General features: G+C 45.5%; 1 protein-coding gene across 1 annotated transcript in view; it reads right to left on the reverse strand.

Annotated features, from left to right (window-relative positions):
* The window catches only part of LOC115522837, a 45,119-nt gene extending 24,254 nt beyond the window's left edge, over window positions 1-20,865 (reverse strand). The window contains exons 1-11 of the mRNA XM_030328439.1: window positions 20,384-20,865; window positions 10,110-10,144; window positions 9,908-9,994; window positions 7,354-7,410; window positions 6,995-7,024; window positions 3,591-3,635; window positions 3,186-3,233; window positions 2,779-2,825; window positions 2,620-2,669; window positions 2,128-2,345; window positions 1,766-2,016 (exon numbers count right to left, since the gene is read on the reverse strand). Coding sequence (XP_030184299.1) covers window positions 1,766-2,016; window positions 2,128-2,345; window positions 2,620-2,669; window positions 2,779-2,825; window positions 3,186-3,233; window positions 3,591-3,635; window positions 6,995-7,024; window positions 7,354-7,410; window positions 9,908-9,994; window positions 10,110-10,144; window positions 20,384-20,865 — 1,350 coding nt within the window. The remainder of the gene's footprint in view (window positions 1-1,765; window positions 2,017-2,127; window positions 2,346-2,619; window positions 2,670-2,778; window positions 2,826-3,185; window positions 3,234-3,590; window positions 3,636-6,994; window positions 7,025-7,353; window positions 7,411-9,907; window positions 9,995-10,109; window positions 10,145-20,383) is intronic.
* Between the last annotated feature and the right edge of the window lie 3,202 nt (window positions 20,866-24,067).

Raw genomic sequence — 24,067 nt, forward strand, 5'->3', positions numbered from 1 at the left:
GGGGGCCAAGGGAAGGCTACCCCAAGATAGACTACTTTGGCATGAAGGCTATTTTGATTTAAAAAGCAATCAAGGGTGGGTAGGTGGGTGAAATAGGTGAAGGGGATTAAAGAGTACACTTATCATGAAGAGCCCTGGGTAATGTACAAAATTGTTGAATCGTATTGTACACCTGAAACTAATATAATACCGTATATTAATTATACTTGAATTTTTAAAAAAATTAATTTAAACAAATTTTTTGAAAAAGCAATCAAAACCCAGCAGATTCAGGAAACACTCTTTACCTCCCCTACAATTGCCTAGAAGAAGTTGGGTAGAGGACCTCCTCCAGGAAGAGAACTATCACCAGAGAAAACTATATTACGTGACATGAACCAGGTATGGTGACAGAGAGGAACCCTGCAAGGCCTGTTTCATCAAAGTCCTCTATGTTCCATTGCTTCTGAGTGGCCCAGCAAGCACTTGTTTACTAAGCATTTACTCTTTTTCATTTTCTTCCAAAGTGTATTCCTTCCCTTTGAAGTCCCAGAATGCTGCCCCCTTCTCCTTAGTTCACAATGACATATATACCTCATTTTGCCAGTGTCTTTGGAATTTCCACATCTGTGTGGATTCCCGATACATACAAAATTAAATTAGATTTTCTCCTGTTAATCTGTCTCATGTCAACCTGATTCTTGAAGGGCAGCCAGAAGGATCTTGTAGGGCAGAGGAAATTCTTCTTCCTTGTCAATGTAAATTCTGTAACTCAAACTACAACTCATCATTTTGTACACTTTATCACAGATCTTATGTTTATTTTCTTAACTTCTGTCAAACTCTCATTTCAAATCTGAAAGGACAATTTTGAGTCATGGTTTTTTCTGTCTACTTTATTTATTTCAGTTCTCCATCCACCTCTAAACCATTACAACTGTACAGAAAATGGTTAAAGGTATAACAGGAGATCTAACTGCCACAGCTCTAACTATGTAAGCATTCAGAAAGCGGGATAATCATCACATCCCGATTCTGGAAAACTGGTTCCATTATGAACACCCAAACCCCCACCCCTCAGGCCTCGATGCCTTAAACACAGTTAAGTGGTTCATGAATATCTGCTCTACAAAACTCAGAATGTGAACCACAGGCCAATTTTTACCCAAAAATTTCCTCTGCAGTGAGTTAACCTGGGAGGTGGATCTTATGTGAGGAACTTTAGGCAAAGAGAAACCTCAAGTCATCCAACCTTTGACCCAAAGGCCTCAAATGGCTCCCCCGTGTGTTCCAGAACAGGTGCTCCTCAAACTCTTAATGTGCATGCAAATCACCTGGGAATCCTGCCCAGTTCAGGCTCGGATTCTAGAGGTTTGGAGTGGGCTAGAGCTTTTGCATTTTACCAAGCTCCCTGCTGATGTCAACACTCCTGGCCCCCTGGGTCCCAGACCACATTTTGAGTAGCACGGCTATAGAAAATAAATGGCCTAGACTGTACATCAGCCAACCCTCTCCAAAGCCAGGCCTACTTGTCTGGGCCATCCTCATCTATGGAGAGCTACTTCCCCATCTGTCATCTTCTTGACACTATTTACACGTACAGACAACCATACCCCATAAACCTGAGGACTTGGCACACACCAAGGCACTGACCTTAGAACCTTATGCCAAATTAGACCCACAGTGGGGGGACACTTAAATGAACAGGGACAGGACCCACATAAACATGGCATAACGTTTGAACACAGAGTATTCAACATTTATTATTCATTTTCATTAACTTTACCTTGATGAAGGACTCATTATTGGTTGCTATGTACACTCGAAAAGACAAGGATGGATTATGGTCAATGGCTTTGTAGAGAATCACGGCCCCGTGGTGGTATACTGTTTCTTCACTTTGAATAACAGGTCCCACCGGAGAAAGAGAGCTCACATGCCACTTGACATGGGTTGCAGAATGATCCACAGTGGATTCTAACGAGGCCCCAGAACTTTTAACATGTAAGACTTTGAACGTCATATTGGCATCATGGTCTGTTAAAGCATGAAGGTAAATTAGTGTTCCAGGCAGTATACGGATGGCACACATACTCTTATATACGCACATGCACACACTAATGAGACTTTTAGAAAACGAGTACTTACGACCCAAGCAGAGGGAATGTGGAAACTGAATGGAAGTAAGACAGTTTGGGTCACATTTAACATCAAACAAGGGTCCACCAACAATCCAGGGCTTAACAACCAGGTCTGCGTATTTGCTCCAGGACAAAACGCAATACTTGATGTCAACTTTTCTGTTAACCTCAAATATCAGGCCAGTTTCTGTGCACTGGTAAGTTCCCTCCGTGTCCAACTTTAGCCTGCATTGGACAGATAAGAACACCTGTTTAGGCCTAACATTTGGTCAGCAAAGGACTTTTTAAAATTATTTAGGTTTTTAATTTCATTCAAAAGCACTAATGAAATTCTACCACATTTTGAAGAAGCATCACTATCAAAGAAAATAATCCAAGTAGTTACATAAAATGTGTGAAATTAGTGATATTGCTTTGTGTTTCCCCTATTTGGGGTCATTTTTATGTACAAAGTTAAATTACTAACGATATTAAGTCTTCTGTATTCACAACTACTTACAAAAACTGTTCCCGGGAAAGGAGCCTGGGGGTCACTTGCTCATTCTGTTTCTGAAGAAAAAGTATACACACATACGCACATAAGCGAGTAATATATAAGTAAATGTTGTTTTCTTAAAGCAAACTAGGAAATCATATTTTATAATTAAAAGATACTTACATTTTCAGCATTACAGTGTTCACAGGAAGGTTGGATTTTATTAAGTTCTAAATAATAGAAAAAAGTTTTACTTATATGAATGTGATTGGCATTTTCAAATAAAATTTTTTTATTTAATTTTTTTGTTATTTTAGAGAGAGCAGGGGTGAGGGGCAGAGGGAGAGAGAATCTTAATCAGGTTCCATGCTCAGTTCAGAGCCCAACACAGGGCTTGATCCCACAACCGAGATCATGACCTGAGCTGAATTCAAGAGTTGGATGCTCAACTAACTGAGCCACCCAGGTGCCCCTCAAAGATAAATTTTTAGTAAATATATGTGATATGACCAGATCACAAAATTCAAAAGTACATGCCCCTCAGCGATAACAAGATCTAAAAGAATATTTTGGAACATGTAAGTTTATACCTGAATGTAAATGATCCTTGGGCAAGTCTTTATCCTCCCACTCTTGCACTGTGAAAGAGATCATCACACATGTATTGGCACAAGTCATCCACAGGGTAAGTCATGTACTACTTAAGTACCCACCTTCAGCTTCCCAACTGACAGGAGTTTAAACATGTATTTAAACACTTGCAGGAGTTAATCCAATGACACATGATACATCATGTTTGTCAATCCCACTGCAGGTCTAAGGTGTGAAAATTAGCTTGAATGTGACTTCAGTGCACCCCATCTTGGCACATAAATCTTTATGTGATCTTTTTATGCAGCAGTGAAGGCTCTGTCCCCATCCTGCAAACCTGACCCACATGTCATGGGAGAGAAACAGAGGAAACTGGCAGGGTAAGCATATTGCCTGGTTCTTACCCTGAGCAGAAGCTTCCTCAGTGGAAGACTCTCCTGGCTCCCCATCTGTGGAGACAAGAGGGGCATGAGCAATCTCTTCATTAGTTATTCCTCACCTAGGCCGGTGTCTCTCCTGGAGGGCTGCAGCCCCACTGAAGACTCCTTCGTGGCCCATCATAAATGCTTGGCTGGCGTCAGCCCTCAAGCTGTTAGAGTTAGAGATTAGCTTGGGAGAAAGGAATCAACATCCTATTTTAAGCATATTTAAACTGGAACTATTATAAGACTCTCTGATATAGCATGCAGACTCCTTCCATATAGGGCTCAAGGCCCTATATGATCTGGCTCCCCATTACCTCATTTCCTGCCTGCCTCCCCACACCTACTGCCCTCCCGTCACTGCTTGCCATTTCTCCATCCCCAAAGCACACTCCTAACTCAGGGCCTTTGCCCATACTGTCTCCTCTTACAAAGGCTCATGCTACTCCTCCCCTCACTTCCTTGTGGTCTCTGCTCAAACATCCTTGTATCTGAAAGGCTTTCCTGACAAACACATAAACACACACACACACACACACACACTCCCCTGCAAGAGGGCCTGCCTGACATACTCACTCTTCGCCCTTTATTTTCCTTGAGGGCATCTCCCCAACCAGGTACACTGTACAGTTTAGTGTTTCCTGCTTCCTGTCTCTCTCCTTGCTAGAATGTGAGCTTCATGAGGACTGTATCTCTAGGGCCTGGTAAGCGCTCAGTGACTTTTTTCTGAATGATTAGAATTCCATAATACAAAAATAATATTAAGAAAGGGAACAGAGAAAGAAAAGAGAGAGAGAGAGAGAAAGAAGGAGAGAAAGAAAGGAGAGAAAGAAAGAAAGAAAGAAAGAAAGAAAGAAAGAAAGAAAGAAAGAAAGAAAGAAAAAGAAAGGGCAATAAGTTCTTCTATTATTTACACTGGCCACTAGTTGCATGAGCTTGGACTCTGCGGTTATATTACTAAGTCTCCCCATGCTTTGCCTTCCACATCTGTCAAATGGGGATTAGAATAATATCACCCCCAAAACTTAGGAACACAAATTACCATTCCCTAAGTGCTCCGTAAGTGTTAGAAACTATTATTAACTAGTATTTTGCTCTGGTGATAAGCGGGACTCATTAAAAAATTCAAGAATTCTGGACAACAACATTGTCACTTACATTTTAAAGGTCTGAACAACCTTTGGGAGGGTCACCCCATGGGTAAGGCGCTCCTCAACACATATGCAAGGTCCTATGCCATCACCAATGCCCAGAAGGTACAGACACTCCCCAGAAGAGCACTCCAGCCCAAGACACACAAGTTGCCTGATTCCTGGCCTACTGGGGCAGTATCCAGGGACCAGGGTTTATAAGACAGAATCAGCTTTAAAAGAAAGCATTAAGGGGCCCCTGGGTAGCTCAGTCGGCTGAGTGTCCGACTTTAGCTCAGGTCATGATCTCACAGTTTGTGAGTTCAAGCCCCACATTAGGCTTTGTGCTGACAGTGCAGAGCCTGCTTGAGATTCTCTCTCTCCCTTTCTCTCTGCCCTTACCCGTTTGCGCGCTCTCTCTCTCTCAAAAATAAATAAAAACACACAAAAAAATTTAAAAAAACAGCATTAAGATAAAGTGGCAAACAGAGACTATAAGTATTCAGAGTCCTGGACTCAGAATACTACAGATGTGAAATACCCAAACCCTACATCACACAATCCTCCAATCATATTTCCTCAGCTACTGTCCTATGAAGGATCATAAAATTATAAATTATTTATGGGCTGTATATCTACATTGTGTCTCATCCACACCCCATGTTTTTCTGCCTTGGGAGCAGAGAAAGGGAAAGAGATTCGAGAATCCTAACCAGCCTGCAAATACAGTCTCTGACCACGTCTTCCCAGCCAAAGCAGAGAAAAGTGATGTAATTCTCCCCAACTTGTAAATCGCAGCTTCCCTTCAATCCATATAACGAGGGTGGCCCCAGAGTTCATGCCCATGAGTAGAAAGCATATCCACTCATGAGGAGGGTAAGTGGGCCTGCGCTGCCTGCTAGCCCACAGAGGAGCAAATACTCCAAGGTGGCCTACCTAGTCTTTCCGCCTGACCTGAGAATGGAGGTGAATGGGTGGGTACCTCTCTGATCTCTCCTCTAATGGGAAGGATAAAAACTCTCTTTTAACAAAGAGAATACTTTTGCGGGGAGGCAGGACCCCTTACATGACCTGGGGCTCACTCCTAGGACAAGCATCCTCAGCCAGCCCACAGAAGATGCGAGACCACTTTCACTGCCAAAGAATACCAAGAAGTCTAATCCAGCCAAGGGCCAGGGCTTGTGTCTTGCTCCACACACACCCTGCTGAGAACGACCGCACCCTCCCACCCAATTCTGAGCCTATCTTGAGCCTCACCGACTCCAAATGCCTTCCTCCTAGGTTGCCTGCCCTGGTGAGGCCCTGGGCCAGGCCTAGCTTCTGCAGCCTGAGCGTCCTGCCTCCAGACTCCGTATCCCTATGGTCCTTTACCCAGTTATTACCAGGGATAACATCAGAGACCTGATCCCAACGCACAGCTCTCTAATTTCATTTCTATCTTAAACCATTCTATAGAGGCTAGACTTTTGACTGCATTTTTAAAGGATGAAAATCATCCATAATGTATAGAGACCTGAGGCACACATTTTTTCTTTATAGGTATCAGCATATGACATCTCTGCAAGGGTGATACACAGATTATTACAGTTCTTATCAATGCATAACACGATTGCAAGAAACTTACAGTTACTATCACAGGTTCCCCACTGGGAAGCTGCAGAGAGAATCAGGTTCTACACAGGACTTCCGAGCGAAGTGATTTCATTTATTTAATAGTATTACAAAGGAGCCCTCTGACTGCCTTGCTACAGTGTTCATGGGCAGATCCCAGTCTAAGAACTGGGAAAAAAATCCTACAGTAAAATAAAATCACTTAAAATAAAAGCTTAGTCACTTACAAAACTTTTGACCAAAACCATATTTTATATTTAGAATCCATGCCCCTAAAGTGGTTTCATACTCAAGTTGCTCACAAATAACTAGAATGGCATGCCAGGAGACTCTAAACCACAAATGGTACATTTGCAGCAGCAAAGAGTTCACTCTGCTGTAATCTGTGAGCAGCGACCACCACAGAAGGAAGCCAGGCCCGCTTGTGGCCGCACTGTAGATTGCGGTCAACGCAGATCAAGAACATATGCCACGTACTGTTAGTGCAGGGAGCTCAAATCTGCAAAACGCTTACAGAAATTTCCCAATGTTTACCTTAATTTTGCATATTAAAAGATAAAGAACAAGCAGTTGGTAACAAAGGCGATCCTTCCCTTTCTTCCTTTCAACAACAAAAAATAAAATTCAGAGGAAGGATATACTTACTTGTTTTTTCTGGTTCTGGTTCCTCATTATCTACAAAAAAAAAAAAAAAAAAAGTCTAAATCAAATTCTCTTGACAACCAAGAGGAAACCCGGGCTAATGGGAGAATAGGTAAAATGTTTGCCTTTCGCCAATAGCAACCACTTCCTGTCTTTCTTCTTCAGCTCATCCTGTTCGGCCGCTTTGCTTGCCAGCTAGAAAGTATTTACCATGTAAGTATTTTTTTTCAGGACTTCACCAAACCACACTAGTAATGTGTCCTCACACCGTATAAGGGATGTATGCATTAGTTTAAAATACAAATAAAGGTTCATATGTTTAACTAGAATTCTATAACTTAAAAAAGACATATGTGACTCACCAGATTCACTTTCAGAGCTGTCCTCAGAACTGCTGTCCTCAGAACTGCTGTCCTCTCCTGAATAGAGGCATATGCCAGGGGAAGTACACAGTGAACAAAAAATAGGAACTATTTTTTTAAAGTCTGGTTCTGTAAAATAATTTCTACATATTATTTTTTTTTAATTTGAGAGAGAGAGAGAGAGAAAGAGAGAGAGAGAGAGAGAGAGAGAGAGAGAGAGAACCTCAAGCAGGCTCCATGTTCAGCATGGAGCCCGACAAGGGACTTGATCCCACGACCCAGGGATCATGACCAGAGCTGAAATCAAGAGTTGTACACTCAACTGACTGAGCCACCCTGGTGCCCCGTAATTATATATATTATAAAACAGATTCAAACTCAACTAATTTCTTCTTAATTTAATAAATTCTTACTGAGTCCAAAACTACAGTTCATATAAAAGGGGGCTGATTTTCCTTTGGAAATGGATAAAATATACTTTGATTGTTTAAGTGGGAGCTCAAATCACACTTTGCCTGCAGTAATCATTTTATTTGGTTGTCACTCAAGTCCTACCCAGCCTTGACTTGCCCTTACTGCTCCTGTCTTCCTCCTGTACTTACACCTCTGGACAGCTCACATGCACAAGTTCAATGACACAACAGTGCAGAATTCTGGAGAGTAAATGCCACTGACTGAAGCACAGGACAAACTCAGTCCACACTATGCAACTACTTCTGGAAAGAGTGGTCCCCAAGAATGGGGACCTTGTGTCCTTGGTCTCCTTCCACTTCCTCACCCCCAACTCAGCGTCTCAGCCCATTGCAATCAGGCTTCTGTTCCCACCACTAGTTAGGAATCCTCTCCGTGATATCCCTAAAGGACCATGAACCCCCAGAAAATGACTCCCACAGGTAGACACCTACCTCCCCCTCTCGCATGGTGCTCCCGTGAGGTCGGTCCTGGCTCTCCTACCTCTCTGCGTGCCCTCTGCCCACCCTGCATGTCCTCTCTGCCACCCCCCAATTGCTAACGCCCCAGCCTCCACTCCCCATTCCCAGCCTCCTTTCCACCTTAAGAGCCCTCAGAGGGCATTGCACCCGCTTCCCAATTGGATTCCAACCTCCACCTCCAGGGGCACCCTGACTCTCCCAGCAGATCCCAGAAGCGCCCGAGGCCTAATCTGTTGGCCAGGTTCAGCCCCCACTACCAATCCGCATTCTCTCCTCCTCCCAGTTTGCAGACACTGCCCCAGCCCCCATGCAGGATCAGGATTCAGCAAGCACATACACGGAAAGTTATTAGCATCACTCTCAAATCCTCCCTCCCTCCATCCAGAACAAAGGATTGGCAGCAGTTACATGGAGGAAAGAAAATATTTGAGAATAATGATGAGAACAATAATGATAGTAGCTAAGAGAGGCTTTGAGTGTTCCATGTGCCAGGCACATCGATATATATATTCATGTATTTACATGTATTTACTCATTTTGTGTATATATACTTTACATATACTTATATAAAATGCTTTATGTATATTTACACATTAATCTTCACAACTGTCCAGTGATGTAAGCTGAGGCCAGTTAATTTACTTAAGCAAGACCACCACCTCCATACCATCCTCCCCTTCACCCACCCACCCCCCCCAACTCCAGGCCAGGAAGTCTGGAGTTAAGATTTCAACTCAGGCAGTCTGGTGGGAACCTGCACTCTCAACCATGTTGTTAGACTTACAAACATGCTCATTATTACTTCAGCAGATCAACCCCCAGGAGCTGGTGACTAACTGGATGTGGGTGTAGAGGGGGAGTAGGAGGCAGGTTCCTGCATGAGAGGATGCCTGAGTGGAGGGTGAGGCACTGACTGTGTAGGAACAGGTGCTAGGAAATCAAGTGATGGGACATGGCCTTGGTCCTCCAGGGCTGGAAGCACAGAAGAGTGATTTTCAACCTTGGCTGCACCATGGAATCACCTGGAGAGCTTTCCCAACACATCCAAGCCCAGGACTCAGACACTCCCTAGACCCTCTAATTTAGCTGGTCTGAGGTGGGGCCTGAACAGCAGTATTGATCTTTAAAGTCCCCATATGACTGCAATGTGTAGCCAGGGTTGAGAACCACTGGGCTAGAATCAATCTATTTTAATTACTCCCCTGCTCCCCAAATTTGAATGTTCCCCAAATAGGATGATTGCCACTCCTTCTCCAAGCCTTTACAGATACCTCCCCATTGCATGGAAGTCTCTTTCCCAGGCCTCAGGTCCAGAGTTCCCAGGGATCCATTAAGACCTAGCCCCAAGTCACTTCTGCTGAAAGTCTCCCTCACCCCGCCAAGTTAGCCATGCCTCCTCTGTGATCTACCCTATCACATTTATCCTACGGGCAAACCGAGGTCTGGAGGTCCTCCAAGGTCCCTGGAGGACCACGGCTGTGTCTTATCACCTTGATTCGACAGTACCCATCCTGACACAGACGCTCAATGCATGAATGCACATATGCCCAGCTTCAAAGTACCAAGCAGACGGAGACAAGCCTCATAAGTCAGTTCTCTTGCTTATTAAAACTGCCACCTACCAATCTTGAGTGGTTTGGCTCCTTCTTCGGTTTCTTCTTGACCCCCATGGAAGGAGGCTGGCTTGCAGGCCAACAGCCAGTGAACGCCTGAATGGAACAAAGTGGCTGCAGTCAATAAATAATCATTTTCTAAAACTTCAAATGTTTTATACAGTACAGATTAAGTTTTTTAATAACTCAACAATGACTTAGAATACCATACCTTTCTCTTCTGAAGAGGCATTGTGATGATCATCACTAGAGCAAGAAAAGAAAAAGACTTTTAAAAACAGATACTAGAAGCGCCTGGGTGGCTCAGTTTGTTAAGCACCTGACTCTTGATTTCAGCTCAAGTCATGATCTCATGGTTCGTGAGGTTGAGCCCTACGTCAGGGCATGCAGCTTGTTTGGGATTCTCTTTCTCCCTCTTTCCTGCCCCTCCCCTGCTCGTGCACTTGAGCCCTCTCTTTCTCAAAATAAATGAATAAACTTAAAAACAGGATACTAATTTTACATAAAATAATTATGAAAATCTTCAAAATGATCATTATACTATGCTTCTCCAGAAATGTTGCAAATTAAAGAACTCTCTCCTTCCCCAATAGATTTCCTGGCCCTCTCACTCACCACCTATGGCCTGACTCCATGCCAAACACTCAATGGAGCTTATCAGGTGTGCACCTGATGGACTTCTTGTCCTGTCACACCCTGGGGAGACATCACAGCACCTTTAAGATTCACAGTATTGCCCATCCACGCCCAGCCATCTGGCCTTCCTCTGTCACCTCTCCAGGAACACAATCCTAACTCCAATCCTGCACTGGCCTCTAGATCCTCCATCCAGTTCGGTGAGTCACCCTCCTTCTCCCAGGTCGTCTCGCTCTGCTTCTCTGGACTCCTCCCTCAGATATGGCACTCTGAGTACTGAGGGTGCACATAGCTCCCCCGTAAGTAGGTCTCTCCTTTGTCCTCACCACTGCTGAACTCTCTGTGCCCTACATGCAGCAGTCTCACAAGAGAACACATGATCTCCACTCTCCTCCCTATTTTCTCCTAGACTCAAAGCCACCTGGCTGCTGCTCTCCCACGTTACCAGTGACTCCTGCCCAAAAGACCCAGTGGGCCTCCTCAGTCCTTAGTGACCACTGTCTCATTAGACCAAGGTGACAGGCTTCTCCACAGCTTCCACGTCCCTTCTTACCTGGTCTGCCACCACTTCCCACCTCCCCTGTTGCAGTGACCTCTCTTCTCTGTGTGCTTCATCCTCTGGCCCCATCTGCTCCAGCCTCTGGAGCATCGACGTAACCCGGAAGCACATCTGTGCACCCTCCTCTTCCCACTCCTCACACTGCCTCGGGGCTCACCTTCATGCCAACATTTCAGATCCTAAATCTGCACCTCCTTCCCAGACCTCTCCTTGGAGTTTTAGGTGCCTGGGACCTGGTGGTCACTTCAGCACTTTAAATTAAATACGGTCAGCACTTAACTAATCGTTGCTTTCCCTCTTCATGAAAACCTGCTCCTCCTGATCTGCCTCTGCAGAGAATTCCATCCCTGGATCACCCACCCGGAACCAGCCAGCACCAGCTCCTGCCCCCTTTTCCTCATCAGGCAGCTAGTCCTTGTCCTCCTGAGCCTCCCTCTATATATCTCTCCAATCTGCCCCCTCCTCAACACACGCTGTCTCTATCTCAGTTCATGTGTGTACTCACTCACTGGGGCGCTCTCTCTCTCTCTCTCTCTCTCTCTCTCTCTCTCTCATTGATTCTCACCACCTGGTTAGCTGATTCTAATTTCCTCATAAATATTATATATAACTACAGTCTCACTCTCTTGGCTTACCCATCATGTGACCGTCAGTGAGGTCTAATCATGTCCTTGTTTACACCCTTCTGTGCTTCTCACTGCTTTGTGGCTAAAGCCTAAGTTCCTTAGCAGGGCACACAAGGACCTCCACCCTGCTCCCTGGTCTCCCACCCTAAGTGGTGCCCCAGAGTGAAAGATCTTCAGTGTCCCAAGCACACCCTGGCTAACACACACACACACACACACACACACACACACACACACATCTCACTCTATCATTATCCCCCCACACAGGGTCACTGCCTCTGGCCTTCCAAGTCATGTACCCCAACTCTGGGTGCTCCATGGACATGTGCTATGATGTTAGGTCACCCCCTGGAGTTGTGAGTGCATGTAAATGACACCCTGCCCTCCCCTTGATGTCAAAACTTCTACTCATCCTTTAAGAAGAGCACTTCTCGAAGTATGGTCTGAGGAACATTAGAACTATGGGAGGTGACTTCCAAAAACAGTTTTTCTGGGCCCACTGAATCAGAATCTTTGATGATTCTGAAGAAAACAATGATGCTATTTGCACTTAGAATGTTTAAAATCTTTATTTTCTCATTTAATCACCCCAATAAGCCTGTGAAGGCCATTTTACAAATGCAGAGAGTGAGGCTCAGACAGGTTACTTAACTCCCTCAGGGCCACAGAGCTAACAGCTAGAAAAGCAGCACTTGACTCTAGGCCATTAGAACTTCTAAGCCCATGTACTTGCCTGCTACCAGGCCTTCCGTCACTGCCCATCACTCCACCCCCAACCCTCAACCCTCAATTGAGGGTGACGATGGCTAAAGCAGTAGCAGACCAACCGCTTTCCCTTCCCTCCTCTTCACCCCCAAGTTATTTGGGACCCCAGACGTTGTAAACCTCTTCGACTCAAGATTTTACACTGGTAAGCTTCCCCAAGTATTTGCTATTTCCCAAATTCCACGACTCTAGGAGATACACACATTCTCATTTTCAGACTTAAATCCTCTCATTTTTTAATCCTCAACTCCTGCTCAAAATGTCGGGTGGTGGTGGTGATCCTGTAATTGGGAAATGCTTCAAGAAACTAAGAATGGCTAAAATATGGTCTTTAGTGAGACGCATAAAAGAAAAAGTCAACCATTACATCTTTTTTCCTCTAGCCTCATGCCTCTTATAATGCAGTCGCTATGCTTTTTAATTTGAAAATAATTATGAGAACATGGATTGAAAGTTAGCCATTCATATTGCACAAAATATGCCTGGTTAAAACCCACTTCTGTGTCCTCAACAAAACCATGCTTTCCTCTTCACTAGCGCTTTCATTTTCCCCTTTCTACAGCTGCTTATCTCTGTTTCCAGACATATATACATCTGCTTAGATATTAGAACTTTTGCTAAAACCCAGAAAGCCTCTGTATAAAATCCTTTATTTTCTCCATGAAGTGGATGAGAGTGAGTGGTGTCTGAGATGAGATTAGTGGCCAGACACTCAGGGGGAGCAGCTCAGGGGGAAGGGCTTAGACCCGACGAGGAGGAACCCGCCCGCAAGGCAGCGCACCTGCCCAGTCCAGCCACGTGGAGGAGGAAGACCCTAGTGGACCCACAGGGCTCCTTACCACTACATGAATGCTAGGCCCCCACACTCTCTTTTGCCATGTGCATTGCTCTAACGTAAAACCACAGCAACCATCGAGAGATAGCACCCATTCCATATATTCTCAGTGTAATTCAGGGACTGAAGATAAGTTGGAAAGGGGCATAGACATTTACTTAGCATTTAAAGCTCCTTAAATTTTGATCTGGACTTAATCATTATTATTAGGTAAAATTTTATTGCAGTTCCAACATCAACATCAAATATAAATGCTGCCTCATACCTATGAGCTTCCCAGGATTAGTACAGCCCCTTTCCCTTACAGGAGGGGGGAAACAAACAAAAACACCCTGCATCTTGGCACAGTAAAATCCCCGAGCTGCTACAGGACTGAAAGAACAGGCTTGAAACCTCAAAGGGCTGATATTCAATGAGGGTATTTATTGCATGTTTGTTGGGAAATGTGGATAATATTAAAATATGTGTGGCCACCCACGTGGCTCAGTCAGTTAAGCGTCCAGCTTCGGCTCAGGTCATGTTTCATGTTTCATGAGTTTAAGTTCGAGCCCCACATTGGGCTTGCTGCTGTTGGCACAGAGCCCGCTTCGCATCTTCTGTCCCCCTCACTCTCTGCCCCTCCCCAGCTCATCCTCTCTCAAAAATAAATAAATCTTTAGAGATAAAATAAAATAGTAAAATATGTGCAAATGGATAAAACCAATTACTGTTGGAATTAAGTCACAGCTGCAACGAAATGAAACCTGGGAGCAACACCAAATTCTCACATGGGTGCAGTTACCTTAAAAGTTTCAAAGCGCTTTCAAACTCATGAGAGCACCAGCTTCTCATACCAGCTCTGCCAGGAAGCAGGAAGCAGGGCCAGTACTGCCATCCCCACCTGCGGATGAGGACACTGCCGCTCGGGAGGTATTGAGTCACTTGGCTGAGCCGGCACCGGCTGGTGAAGGGTGAGATGCAACTAGAATTCAAGAATCCTAACCTCTGAGGAAGCCCGTTCTCCAGCCTCAGCACCCGGCTTGACTCTGTGCCGCCCGGACAGGTTGATATCAGGCATCGGAATGATTTCACCCAAATCTGGCTCAAGAAGTAATAATTCTCCACTTAATTTTTTTTTTAATTTTTTTTTCAACGTTTATTTATTTTTTTTGGGACAGAGAGAGACAGAGCATGAACGGGGGAGGGGCAGAGAGAGAGGGAGACACAGAACCGGAAACAGGCTCCAGGCTCTGAGCCGTCAGCCCAGAGCCCGACGTGGGGCTCGAACTCAGGGACCGCGAGATCGTGACCTGGCTGAAGTTGGACGCTTAACCGACTGCGCCACCCAGGCGCCCCCCTCCACTTAATTTTTTTTAACAATCCTTAAGGTAAAAATAAAACCTTAATATGACAATGGCCTGTATTTATTAGATGTTTACCGTGTACTGGAAATTCAGCCAAAGACTTGGCATGCGTCGATCAGAGCTTATTTAATCATCACGACAATCTTTCAAGTGCCGGACACTGGACTAGCATTATCTCCATTTCACAGGTGAGGAAATAACACTCAGAGATCTTGAGTAACTTACCCAAGAATCTGGGTCCATCTGATTGCAGAGCCCAAGCTTTTATCAATACCTTTTTACAACTAAAAGCAAAAAATTCTGCCAAGCAGATGACAGCACCAGTCTCTCTTCCTACTAAGGTTCCTACTACCTGTGAAGGTAATTTTCAAATATAGGAAAGACTTTTTTGGTATAATTAAATCCATAATAAGCCCCAAATCCTCCTCTAACTAACTTTTCACTAGAATGAAACCAACCAGTATCTTACCCCTTTCAGCCCCTATTAACCTTCTAGAAAACGGACCATAAAAAGCAAAGTAAAACCTATAAGCAAATGGGTTAAGGAAAGTGGAAAAGAGTTTATGTTAGCCACAAACTAGAGTTAATCATGAAATAACTATATTTCCCAGGGAATAACCCCAATGCAATCAATATTCTCTGTAATACAGATCTCTTTTTCATCAACTCAAATTAACAAACATCTAATTATTTACCATACGACAGGTGCTGTGCTAGGCAGAGGGGATATAAAAGTAACACAAGACACGTGAACTTTGTCCCCATGGAGCACCCTAATGGAGAAGGGACATTAATCAGAAAACAAATACATATGTATATGATGCCAGACGAGCAAAATAAAAACAAACATAAGCTATAGGTTAGCCCAGAGCAGGCTATGAGAACAGGAAGAACTGAGCTCTGATGCTAAGATCACAAGCATGTGACTAACAAAACAGCCAATTAAACCATGATGCTAAGGCCATCTTGCATTTTCAAAGAGTGCTGCCTCCCCACAAACAGAATCCTCTAGTTGTTAGGCTCAGAAAAAGCTGCAAATGAAAGGAACCCACAAGATCTTCCAATCCAATGCATCATTTTACAAGAGGAGATGGGAACCTAGGAGAGGGTATGTGGATAAATAACCAAAATCACACAACAAGTTATAAGCAGAGACAATCTCCCAACTTGTCTCAGGTCTTGGTTTTCTCATCAATTCACTCATTCAACTAACACATGTGGAGTATGTGCCAGATACGAGTAAACAAAGCAACAAAACCCATCAGCCTGATGGGGAAGCCTGACTTCCTGTATCTGAGACAAGAAGTGCTTTGAGAGAATGACAAGAGAGGTCCTCTAAGATTGAGGAATTAGGGAGGGCTCCCTGGGGAAGTGACATGTAAGCTGGGCCACAAAGGACATGCAGAAATGGACAAGAGGGAAGAAATGGGAGTAGTGGGGGCAGCTCCTGTCTGAGACAGGAAGGAGTTGATCAAGGTCCAGGAACAGGAGGAGAGCAAGTGTGGTCAGAGGGAGAGAAGCAGGAGATGGGGAAGGTCAGGGAGGTGGACAAATCCTGACTCTATAACCAAACTGATAGCAACTGCCAGGATGCAAAGTGGCAATTATTCAGTCTGCTGAGCAGTCTCTGCATTTCCACCCTGGGAAGATTTAAAACTTGAAAGCAGAGGAAGACGTCAATAGTACAGGTCCCCGAACCCACTGTCCTCAGCATCTCACATGGGGACTTGCCTAAACTTGTCAGAACCGACCCCCTGACAACTTGCAGGTTCACACACTGCTTGTATTGAAGCCTAAGACTCTCTCTAAAGAAAACCTCAGTCCCCCAGACCACAAGAGCCAGCCAAGCCCAAGGCCTTGTAGTACTAGGTGACAAAAACCTTCCAGGGGGTTACTTATTCTTAAAGCACACTCCAGGGAAACTGCCTTCATTCAGAACTGTGCTCTAGAAGCCAACAGTCCCCCTCCATACAAGCCAGGACAGAAAGACTTCCTCTGAGGCAAGCCCTCCACGACTAGCCCTGGGGTAGATGAGAGACTCAACAAAGGGAAGGTAGAGAGAGGAGGGCAGGAGAGATGTGGGTACCCTGGGCCACCAGCTGTCCATCCCTTTGGAGATACTTCCCAAACCAAGCTGGTTTCCCATCATGACCTAGTTTCTTTTCTTCTTTCTTTTCCAAAGATCACCACTTCCAATCAGCTCGCTCACGAAAGAAGCCATCCCACGGGTTTTTTTTCTTCTATGTTTAGGTCACTGAATGAGAACACAGTCTTTAGTCCCTCCAAAGGTACTTAGCGCTAGCAAAGATGAAAAATCCACAGGGCTGGCTCACCCAGCCAGCTCCTTCACCTACCCCTATCCCTTTTTAGGTTACTCCAATAGGAAAAAATAATGGTGAAACTGGTAGGCCTTTGGGTATGGAAAAGCTGAAGGATTGATTGCACAATTTTTGTAGTAGGCAACAACTGGAAACTACCATGCTCATCAAGAGTAGAATGGATCAAAAAACCTGATACAATCGTAAAATGGAATACTGTAAACAATGAAAAGGAAGGAACTACTTACACACAACAATGTGGATCACTCCCACAAATGTAGTGTCACACAAAATAAGCCAGGCATGAAGATTATATGCCGTATGATTCTATGTTTATAAAGTTTACAAACAAGCAAAATTAATCTCTCTTTCCTTTAGGGAGGAGAAATACGACTATGAGGGACTGGAGAGTGACAGGGGCTTTGGGGTGCCATGTTTTAGTTCTTGACCTGGGTTGTGTTTACATAGACGTGTTCGCTTTGTGATATGCCACTTAAGAAGCTTGTGTTTTCTACATGATTGTGTACACGCACCCACCCACCCACGCACCCACACACACACAAAGGATTTTCATCATCTTCGGAAAGGAAAAGTAAAGTATTTAGAACTTCAGCTTTACAGGCCACTGTTGTGAATGGAGGATGACCCCGGCTGGTGGGAGAGCAAGGTAAAGCAATGCTAAACTGCATTGGGGATATGGCCTAAAAGGCAGCTATGGGGTGATAGGAATTGGGGGGAACAGTTTTGAGGTTTATTCCCTTCTTCCTTCTTATAACTATCAATGAGAACTTTGCATAATATACTCCAAAGGGAAGTGGGGCCAGCAGAGAAAAGGACTGGAACCAAGCTAGAACATTTCTAACAGTGAGAAGACAAGGAGGGTAGGCGGAAGAGAAAAGAGAAAGAAATCATAAGTGCCGGGGTGGACAAGAAGGACAGCTTGCCTGAGCTGACGATGTATGTGGTAGGGGAATTCCCATGAGTCAGCCCTGGAGAAGGAATCACTTCTCTGTTCCCCTCCCTGAGCCAACAACATCTGATATACACCTGGATTAATGGGGTTATTGCACTGCTCTGCTGTAATTTATTTACAAGTCTGGGAACTGAAAAGAAACAAAAAGAGTGTGAGTTAGGGCATGTGTATAGCCAAGGATTCCACATCCCCAGCATCCAACACATGGTTTGGCATATAATTTGCACTGAAAAAAAAAGTTCACTGACAAAGAAATGAAAGAATATGGTAGACATAGAGATTCTCTATTCCTCAGTATTTAACAAATCTATAACAAACAGCTTACAATGCCAAAAATGTGAGAATGGAATCCTGTGCAGCTACTAAAAATTACAAGCAACAATAGCCATCATCTGTAGGGTGCTTTACATAAATTTACAGAGACAATTTGCACCTCACCCTTGTCTGATACAGAATTATACCGACTTTGTTGCCATACTGAAACATGAAAATGACACATTAGCAACAATCTCCTTGAGAGGCCAGAAAGATCAGAGATGGTGAACTAACAGGTTTTCATGGAAAGAGGTGGGGTGGGTCCATATCTCACAGAAATACCAGGAAGGGCTCGTATTTCTGGGTGGCAAGCAGAAAAGTTCAGTTAGCTCTGTTTGTGTAAATAACTGTGTTAATTTCACATACTATATTTCATTTCACTTCCTCTCTTTATTGTTTTTTTTTTTTGGGGGGGGGGGGCTTTACTTTTAGCCATAATTTAATTCAAAAGTTCTCTTTAACAATTATTCCCAAGACTTACTGTTGGGTGAAGTCCTCTAAAGAAGTGTTTTTGATGTTCAATGTGGACTCAGTCTGTGTCCCACTGTGGTTTTATTCATGAGCCTTACCTCAAGAAATCAAATAGTAAAACCTATCTGCACACAGACTTTTCCGGGCTGCCTTGCTGATTGCAACAGTGTTTTAAAGAAAGGACAGTGGCAGAAAAACAAACCTCTCTCCACCCTGTGAGAAACTGGGCCTAATGTTTAATGATTCACAAAAAACTGAAGTCGTGGACACTTTAAACCTTGGCAGTCTCTCCTTGCTCTAGCTGTTCGTGCAGAAACTTTGTTGTGCAGCAGTGACTGTCCTAAAAGAAAATTTTCTGCAGGCTGAATCTTTGCTGAGCGTTTCTGCCTACTTGGGGTCACTTCCTGCAAGCACTTAACTGCAATTGAGAGGATTATCTAAAGTATATATTTCACAAACCGCCCATCACATGCCTTACTGAAACACTACATCCAATGCTAAAAGCCTCCTTTTGCAGATGACAGTAACTCTGGAGAACACAACCACAATACCGTTACAGCGTCCCAAAACTAGCTCTTAAAAAACATTCCCATGTAAAAAGCAGCTGCTTTTAAAGGTCTGTGGAACGCTGGTGACAAACAGAGGCACTGGCTACCTTTACAATAATAGAAATCCTTCAGGCTTATACTGATTTGAGCCTTCTGTGCGTGAGGCATTGTTTTAGTGCCACATTGGGCATGATGGACTGCCTGCCGGGGGGGTAGAGCCTCCACACAAGGGCAAAGGGGGGCGTTAAGGGAACTAATCCTTCCCTCGATTCAAGCCATTTTAAAGCTAGGGAGCCCAAGCGCAGACAGTGCTCAGCAAAACCTCGGACATCCCCCCGGAGCGACCGCCCAAGTCCTCCTCCAGGTGCAGAGGGTGCAGGGGCTCCCGAGAGCGGAAGCCCAGGAGCTAGGGGCAGATGAGGACAGCAGAAACCCAACCTCGGGGGGGCGGAGAGTCACCCGCGGAGGCGGGAAGAGCGCGAATCCGCCCGCGGGGAGCAAGGGGGCGCTGCAGCGCCACCTGCCCTCCGCACCCGCAGGCCTCCCGCAGCCGCCTCCACCAGGAGGATGTGAATAAATCGGGCCCACCTGACACCGCCGCAGCGCCGAGTAGCTAGGTGCCGGGGAAAACGCGGCAACAGGGAGCTGCAGCGCCGCCTGTAGGCCCCGCCTCCGGGCCTGGAGCGCGGGGCCTCCGGAGCTGCGCGCCGCCGCCTCTCGCGCGGGCACCTGCGCGCGACCCCGGCGCCGTCTTCCTTACGCAGGTGCGGTGCAGTGCACCCAGACCCCCGGCCAGGGATAGAGGGTTGGGGTAGAGCATGGGGGGAGCCAACGCTCCCCCCATGCTCTGTGCCCGCGCGGGGCAGGCGGCGCCACCGAAGTGCGCTTTGTTTGTGTGGTCGGAGCGGGGGTGCCTGGACGGGAGTGGAGCCCTCGCCCCCTCCCCCGCAAGGGCAGGGACAGAGCCCCGGGAGGGGTGGGGGTGCTCAAGGGGGCAGAGCTTCTGTTGCAACGCGTCGTTGTTGGGCCCAGCCGGCCCCCATCCCGCTCTGCCCTTTCTCCTTCCGAATCCCCCGACCTCCGCAGATGCGCTCACCTGCTCTCCACGACCCCCACGCCGCGGCTCATCGTCTCTCTGCCGCTGGGAGGGGGCGCCACGCGCGCTCCAGGCTCCGCGCTCAGTGCAAGCCGGGGCGGCTGCAGGAGGGGCTCGCGTGCTGAGCGCTGCCCGGCACACTCCGAGGCTGCCGACGCTGCGGGGGGAGGGAAGAGGGCGAGCGAGAGCCACCGGGGGAGGGGACTGACTGGGAGGGGGTGCCGGGCGCGCATCCGCAGCTGCAGCCGCAGTCTGAGGCTGCCGGGGCTCCGGTAACGGAAACGCACGCTTGCCAGCGGCCCGCGCGTGCACACTGGCGTGCACACCAGCGTGCACACTCGCACACGTGCGCAAATCCTCCTAGCCTTTGCTGCATGTCGGCGCCCTTGCCCTAAGGGAACTCGGCTTGATGAGACTAAGCTGAGGCTTCTGTGAAGGAGAAGGACAAGGGCCATTCTTTCTGGAGGGATCAGAGAATTCATGGCACCATGATTAGGGTTAGCTGCTCCTGTATCTGGGAATTTTCACTGGGGACCACGAGATACCCGCCCAAGGTGTTCCCCGATTTGCTTCTTAAGATCTATAACCCCGCTGAAATTCTAGGTCAAGTTTTGTATCCAAAGTACAGGTGCCTGCAGTGAGGTGCCACAGCTTTCATCCGATTAACAGCTGCGTGACCCGTCCCCCGCCCCAAACCGTGAAGGTGTATTGATTAAATCAGCGGTTCCCAAACTTTGCAATGCATTAAATCACCAAGGGAGTTTTTTTTTTTTTTAATCGCAATGCCCCAAGTAGTATCCAGCACCAATTAATTCGGTGAAGTGGGACTCAGGCATCAATAGTTTTAAAGTTCCCACGTGATTCCAAAGCTCAGGAAAGTGCGGGAACCACTGCTTAGACTGTTGGTGACCCTCACCACACTGTTCTCTTTCATTCCATTTTTCAGCATGGTTGCTCATCTGTCTTACATAAAGTGGTGGGTGTCACAGCCTCTAGCCCAGGTCTGGCTCTCAGTAGTGCTCACTACAGGGTTATTCAGGAAGGCAGCAAAGGCAGAATCCAGGATGGGCCGTCTAACTTGCAGCCTTCTCTTTGTTGTTTCTGGAATTCTCCACAGACTGAAATACCCCTGACCTCATGGAAATGGCCTCATGTAATGCCTGAAGCTGGGGGAAATGGCTCATTGCAGCTTGAAGAGACCTCTGTCTTTTAGATTCCTCCAAAAGTCTCAGCCCCCCACCTGCCTCACTGTGACTCAAAGGTCCTGTGCTAGCAGTGTGGTAGCCCACTGAAAGTCCTAGCCCCTACAGGTGGAGCACCCATGAATCCAACACCATAGTAGGTACTTATATATTCTAAGAAAGAACTGACCTGGGGCACTGTTATTGGGCCTTGATGTTCTCTTTGTGGAACATAAACAATTTCACAGAACATCAACATCAGATCTGGCCTGTCTGTGACCATGATGGATCAAGACAAGAACAAGACCACTATGTAATCTTGTCTGAACACAGACAAAATGTGAACATTGTCCAAGCCACAAAATACCAAACATAACTATCCTGGCTAATAAAAATTACTGCTGCTTCTTGGCCAGTCACAGCCTTAGCCTCACTCTAGTCTGCCCTCTCTATGGATAACATTTATGAAGATACATATTCGTAGAACTACCCCTGCTTTCTTAAGCCTGCCCCCTAGTCAGTTAATAAAAGCCCAAATCCTTTAATAATATTTTCTAACACCCTCTCACTGAGACACCTCCAAGGTTTCCCATGGCGTGCATTTCCCTGACTGCAGTGAGTAACCCAGCTTGTATAACTGTAGGTGCATTCCAAGTGGTCTCTGGGCAAAAGGATGTTAAAAACAAATTATCTTATTTAATCATCGCAGTAACAGCACAAGGTAAATATTATACTCTCTTTACATATAAGCTACCTTCTTATAGATCATATAACTGGAACTCACACAGGGCTACCAGCTCTTAGTGGAGAGCTTGTTCATGTTCACATGGGCTTGTGGGGAACCAGGCTATTATGTTGCTTACCCACACAAACTTTGGCGTCCAGATATGCCTGAGCTCTAACCCCAGCTCTGCCCTCTTCTAGCTATGGGAATTTGAGCAAGTTATTTAACTTTTCTCAACCTCAGCTTCCTTGCCTACCTCCCAAAAAGCAGGGTGGGGGGGGGGGTATCTAGGAACTGGTATTTTTTGAGATATAATTGTTATATAAAATTGTATTGATTTCAGGCATACAATGTAATGATTCAATATTTGTATATATTGTGAAATGATCACCACAATAACCCTAGTTAACATCCATCACCACACATAGTTACAAATTTTTTTCTTGTGATAAGACACTTTAAGATCTACTCTCTTAGCAGTTTTCAAATATATAATATTTGAATCAAATATATAGTACATTATAATTAACTACAAGAAATACGCATATTTTTTATAGGCTCCCCAGGTGGCTCAACCCAACACCAGACCCTAGTTTGGGATCTCCTGCCCCTATCTCCTTTTCCCTTCTTCCCACTCACTTCTCAACCAATTGTAACATCGTTTTTGACCCACTCCCTACTCTTGCTAAGGTCACCAGTTACCTTACAGATGCTAGATCTGAGGTACCCTTTTCCATATGCCATTGACTCACTTGACTATTTTCCCCTTCCTGAAATTCTCCCTCTTTGGTTTCCAGGAGGCCTACATGGTATGATAAGCAACTGAGGCCCAGAGAACGGAAACCCTTTTTTTCTTCTTTTAATGTTTATTTGTTTTTGAGAGAGAGAGCCAGGGAAGGGCAAAGAGAGAGGGAGACAGAGGATCCAAAGCAGGCTCTGCACTGTCAGCAGAAAGGTGGATGTAGGGCTCTAACCCACAAACCGTGAGATCATGACCTGAGCCGAGATCAGACACTTAACCAACCGAACCATCCAGGCGCCCCAAGAACTGAAACTCTTGATCCAAGCCTGTAAGGCACTGGAGACTGAAAACAACCATGTGAGTGAGCTTGGAAGTGGATCCTTCACCCCAGTTGAATCTTTTCATGACTGCTAAGCCACTTCCAGATTCCTGACCCACACAAACTATGAAATAATAAGTGTTTGTTGTTTTAAGCTGATAAATTTGGGGGGAATTTATTATCCAGCAATAACTAATACAAACAGGAAACAAGATCCTATGGTTAGTGCAGTAGAATCACATCATCTGCACTTCAACTTGGGTAAGTTGAGCCTTACTTGGTCTGCAAAAGAGGGACAGAGAACAATTCTGCCTGCTATGCCAGTGAAATAAGATGACGAAATGAAAGAGGTGAGTCTGGTTTCATTAATCAGTCTCTGTTCCAGTCCTGGGCATCTCTCACAGAGGAGAAAGCCTTTTTTTTTTTTTTTTTAAATATAATTTATTGTCAAGTTGCCTAACATACAGTGTATACATTGTGCTCTTGGTTTTCGGGGTAGATTCCCATGATTCATTGCTTACATACAACACCCAGTGCTCATCCCAACAAGTGCCCTCCTCAATGCCCATCACCCATTTTCCCCTCTCCCTTGCCCCCCTCCCCCCATCAACCCTCAGTTTGTTCTCTGTATTTAAGAGTCTCTTATGGTTTACCTCCCTCTCTGTTGAAAACTATTTTTTCCCCTTCCCTTCCCCCATGGTCTTATGTTAAGTTTCTC

Source organism: Lynx canadensis, chromosome C2 (assembly GCF_007474595.2).
Source record: "Lynx canadensis isolate LIC74 chromosome C2, mLynCan4.pri.v2, whole genome shotgun sequence".
NCBI classification, from domain to species: domain Eukaryota; kingdom Metazoa; phylum Chordata; class Mammalia; order Carnivora; family Felidae; genus Lynx; species Lynx canadensis.